Source organism: Euphorbia lathyris, chromosome 9, assembly GCF_963576675.1.
Source record: "Euphorbia lathyris chromosome 9, ddEupLath1.1, whole genome shotgun sequence".
Classification (NCBI taxonomy): Eukaryota; Viridiplantae; Streptophyta; class Magnoliopsida; order Malpighiales; family Euphorbiaceae; genus Euphorbia; species Euphorbia lathyris.
Window position 1 is genome coordinate 54,097,171 of NC_088918.1, and position 4,513 is coordinate 54,101,683.

Sequence of the window (4,513 nt, forward strand, 5' to 3'; positions counted from 1 at the left end):
ATGGATTATGGCTCAAAAGCGGCAAGCTACCATTAATTTTGTTTTTTCTTGAAAAATTACACTAAGTGGAGGTCTAAATTGCAAGATACCTACATTTATGTAGAACTCTATTGAGATTTGTTTAAACACTAATACGTAAAGGCTAAGTGAGGGATTGTTGGATATTAGTCTTTACTATTGGTGTTATGAGAATTCCATATGGAAAGAATAAAAAGAAAAATTCTGTAGTTTACTATTGTTTGAGACCATTTGTTAGTTTCCGTCTGTTAATTTTTGGATAAGATTAAATAATTTTTTAACTGTTTTGACAATAACTTTTTGCTTATAAATATCAGCTTCTTATTTTTTTTATTTATGTTTTTTAATTATTCAAATACGTTCATAAAAGAAATTGATAAAATTGCTATCATTAATTTTATGTTAATGAAATCTTGAAGGAAAATATTCCAGTGATTAAATATGTCTTTATTTTTTATTTTTTATTTCAAATTTTTATGACATGCGATGTAGATGAAATTTCGATAATCTACAGGTGGTGTTATTGAATCCACCTTAATTTCATGTTAAGGAAATTTTAGAGGAAAATATTCCGATAATCCCCACGGTGTCATGGAATCCACATTTGATGTAAATGAACCTAAAAAGAAGTAGAAACTGGATTGGTTGGCCACACGATGCGCGACTCTTACCCTAGATCTTTCTTGATGCCCTCCTAGGAAGGAAGACAAGAAATTAATATAATAATAAAAAAAGGCCTAGATGATGGCCTCCTGTACAACAAACATAAAGTGATTGAAGACATTTTACAAAGAGAAACAATGTCTACTCTTCTCAGTCTCAGAGAACCACACTTCTTCAAGCCACTCTTTCCAGGTTTTGAGGATGACTTTGTAAGACTCTTATCCTCTTTTACTACTACTACTACTACTACTGTGTCTGTCTGTCTGTAATTATCTACTTAAAAGAAAATTTATCATTTTGGGCAGTTAATTCCCGTTGCCTTCTTCAAGTACCTGAATGGACATGAATGTGAGGAAGCTCAAGCTACCCTCAGAAGCCGACGTGGAAAGCTTTGGCCTGTCAAGATCAATGGGAGGCGATTTGGAGATGGCTGGAAGCAGTTTGTTCAAGATCACGACTTGCATATTGCAGATTTCTTGGTTTTCAAACATGAAGGAGATCTCGTGTTTTATGTTTTCGTCTTTGACCGTACTACTTGTGAGAGGGAATATCCTCCCTTTCCTGCAACTCAAGTGGAGAATACTCAAATTCAACAACAAAATGTTCCAATTCATACTACTACAGGTAAAGTTCTTTGCTTTGTAATCTCAATTCATCTGGGTCTCATTCTATTTTCCCAATTTCGTATTTCATGCATAGATGATAGAAGATGGCAATGTGCAATCGGATTTGTTCATTAAAAACAATTGAGTCTGCACATTTCTCAATTTATCTGGGTCTAATTCTTATAGGCCATATTATGATTGGTGTCCGAAACATACATTGGGAACCTAGCCAGAAAAAAGAGATTATTGCTGTAGACCACAGAAAATAGTGAAATCAACTCATCATATTTCTATAAGGACTGATTAATAATTGGAATTGTTGCATAAAATGTGGTCTTAAGATTACGTTTCTGTAATGCAGGGAAGGAACTTGAGAAACGGATGAAAGTAGAATGTAGATTAGAAGCAGAAGCTAGATCCTCTGTTCTTGAACATCCTTATTGTCTAATTAAGCTCACACCAGACTGCTTCAAGTCATCTAAATTTGTAAGTAGTTGTATTTATACTTGACCATTACAAAATTTTCTTGTTAGACCCGCTAATTTTTGTGTTGAAGCAGCATATTCCCTGGAAATTTGCAAGAGAACACGGCCTATATGGTCGATGTTGTTCGATGATTCTTAAGGATGAAAACGGAAGCTGTTGGCCAGCAAAACTATTGCACAAAAGTTCAAATAGTAAAACTTTTGTTGCAGGTGGTTGGACTGCCTTTCATGTTGCTCATAAGCTTAAGATAGGAGATTCATTGATTGTTGAGCTTACTAGAAACGGGAATGTACCTGTTCTGAAAATGCGAAGTAAGTTTTCCTCCTCAAAGATGAAACAGGAAAAAGGTTTCAATCTGTGATTTATTTAAGCTCATTAGGTTGTGTTCAATTTGGTGATATATTTATTTTGCTAATCAATGATGTCATGAAGGACTACAAGAACATCCGGAATTCATGTGTCAGAATAACGCACAAGCTACTTCTTCATCAACGGGACATCTTCATTCCACTACAGAGCCTTCCAGCCATAAAGAATCTGAGCTGGTGAGTACCGACCCAACCCAATGCATAGTAATTTGGTTAATGCTTGCGGATGGTCATTCATAGGCGAAGTCAATTGCAGAAAATTCTTGAAGAAGAAGCAAAAGGATATGGCTCCTGTAAGTTCATAAGTTTCTTGCATTGTCCATGTTTGAGTTAAATTGTATGTTCTTTTTTATGTTCAATTCCATAATACTTATGCTGAGTGTTTTGATATTTTTAAAGGTTATATCCTAAATGTGTTTTGGTGATTCAGGGAAGTCGAGAAAGAATAAGCAACCCAACACTGCATCAGAAGTGAAAGATAGTTCTTGTGCAGTTCAGCAAAACTTCTTTGTGACTAAAGTGGAATCTCATACGTCTAAACTGGTTGTTACTTCCTGCTCTATAGCTTTTGAAGAATATTTATGGGTCGTATTTCTTTTATCGAAAGCTCTCTAATTCTTGTTTTCAAGCAGTACATACCTGAAAAATTTGCAAGGCTGCACTTCCAAGACAAAAACTATAGCAAGGTGATTCTTGTTGACCGAGAGAGAAGATCTTGGCCAACAACTTTATGTGATACAGGTGATCTAGTTTATATTGAAGATGGTTGTAATGAGTTCCAAATCGCTAATAAACTTAAGGTGGGGGATTCTTTCGTTTTTGAGTGCATTGAAATGGGGAACAAGCTTGCATTCAAATTGTATGGTAAGTTATCCTTGTTAAAAAGTCCTTATGCTGCAAATTTGATGTGTTTTGTGACTTTGTGTTTGTATTATATTGCATTTGTAGGGTTCAAAACAAACCATAAGTACGGAATGAATCAGGAGAAACGGTGTCTCTATCTCACTGTGCTACAATCTCATGTTAGAAACAATCAAATGGTGAGTAGTAATTAACCCAAAGCATAAGAATTGGATGAGTAATGATGTATTTATCTTGAGTTAAAATATTTGCAGAGAATTCCATCAGAATTTGCAAGGAGGAATGACCTTGGTAGTAGCATTACTTCAGAAATGACCATTATGAATGAAATGGGAAATTCATGGCAAATGACACTTAAGGTAGATAAATGTGGTGGAGTTTATATTAGGAATGGCTGGACTAAATTTACTAAAGAAAATGGCATAAAAGAGGGACATGTCTTCATGTTAGAAGTGCTTAAGGGAGGGACAACACCTTTCATGAAATATTATGGTAAATTTCCAAATCCTGCTAGTGCTTCTAAAATAAGGGAGTTTTTTAATCTCACTGTTTCTCTTTCTTTGATTTTGGCAGCTACCAAACAAGAAATGGACAGTAATCAAAAGGTCAGGTGGGAAGATTTTGAAGATGACCTTCTATAAAGAGTAGAGACCTTCTTCTCCACTTCCTTATTCATCTCCAAAAGGATATGATCAGAGGAATGTTGAGAGCCCCCAGTTCTATAGAGAGGAATGTTGAGAGCCCCCAGAGTAGAGACCTTCTTCTCCACTTCCTTATTCATCTCTAAAAGTTTGGAAGTTTGACCAATTTTCAGTTCTTATGCACTCAATGAATCTTGTTATTTTCACTTTATATATGCGTCATGTTATCATTTATTAGTAACAGATTAAAGACATGTATAAGCACATGAAAAAAATTAAAAGTTCAAAACATATGTACCAGATCAAAGGTATATGTCACTGCAGGAGATCTTTTACACGTATATACATGTGCTTTTAATCTGTTATTAATGAATGATAATACGACGAATGTGTGAAATGGAGATAACAAGATTGTGGATTGCGTAGAATATAATTGTAACTAGGGGTAAAATTGATCTAATTTGTAATTGTTAGAGGTAATATTGTATCATTTATGACAATAGATTTATGAGGTTGGAGTCAATAGATGATTCACGTACTTTGCGCCAAAAGAACGTTAGATTTCATACTTCGATATGACCTGGAACCTTCAACCGATTCTTCTAAATATGAGGGTCGGGCTGAGTTCGACAGTCTTGTGTTTTCATGGTTAATTAACTCTATTTCTGGAGAATTGAGTGAATCTTTCATGTATGCTACAACATCTCATGAACTTTGGAATGAATTAAAAATGTGATATGGAGAAAGTAATGGTCTGCAATTATTCAGATTAAAACAAGATCTAAGTAGATTTGTTCAAGGTTTTCAGTTTTAACTTGTTATTTAGAGAATGTGGGATGAATTAGCATTGTTAAAGCAAACACCGAATTGT

At 34.6% G+C, this 4,513-nt stretch overlaps 1 protein-coding gene across 1 annotated transcript; it reads left to right on the forward strand.

Moving 5' to 3' along the window:
- Nucleotides 1-623: 623 nt before the first annotated feature.
- Nucleotides 624-4,180, forward strand: LOC136207464 (putative B3 domain-containing protein REM15). Its single transcript, XM_065998722.1, has 11 exons — nt 624-890; nt 987-1,305; nt 1,648-1,772; nt 1,846-2,083; nt 2,205-2,317; nt 2,397-2,433; nt 2,571-2,683; nt 2,773-3,004; nt 3,089-3,180; nt 3,256-3,493; nt 3,575-4,180. The coding sequence occupies exons 1-11, from the start codon at nt 819-821 to the stop codon at nt 3,640-3,642; spliced, it is 1,647 nt and encodes a 548-aa protein (XP_065854794.1). The 5' UTR covers nt 624-818; the 3' UTR covers nt 3,643-4,180.
- The last annotated feature ends 333 nt before the right edge of the window (nt 4,181-4,513 follow it).

Coding starts and splice junctions, on each gene's coding strand:
- LOC136207464 (XM_065998722.1), top strand. CDS start 819: ATGTCTACTCTTCTCAGTCTCAGAGAACCACACTTCTTCAAGCCACTC. Junction 2,084..2,204: donor ACCTGTTCTGAAAATGCGAA/GTAAGTTTTCCT, acceptor GATGTCATGAAG/GACTACAAGAACATCCGGAA. Junction 2,434..2,570: donor AGCAAAAGGATATGGCTCCT/GTAAGTTCATAA, acceptor TTGGTGATTCAG/GGAAGTCGAGAAAGAATAAG.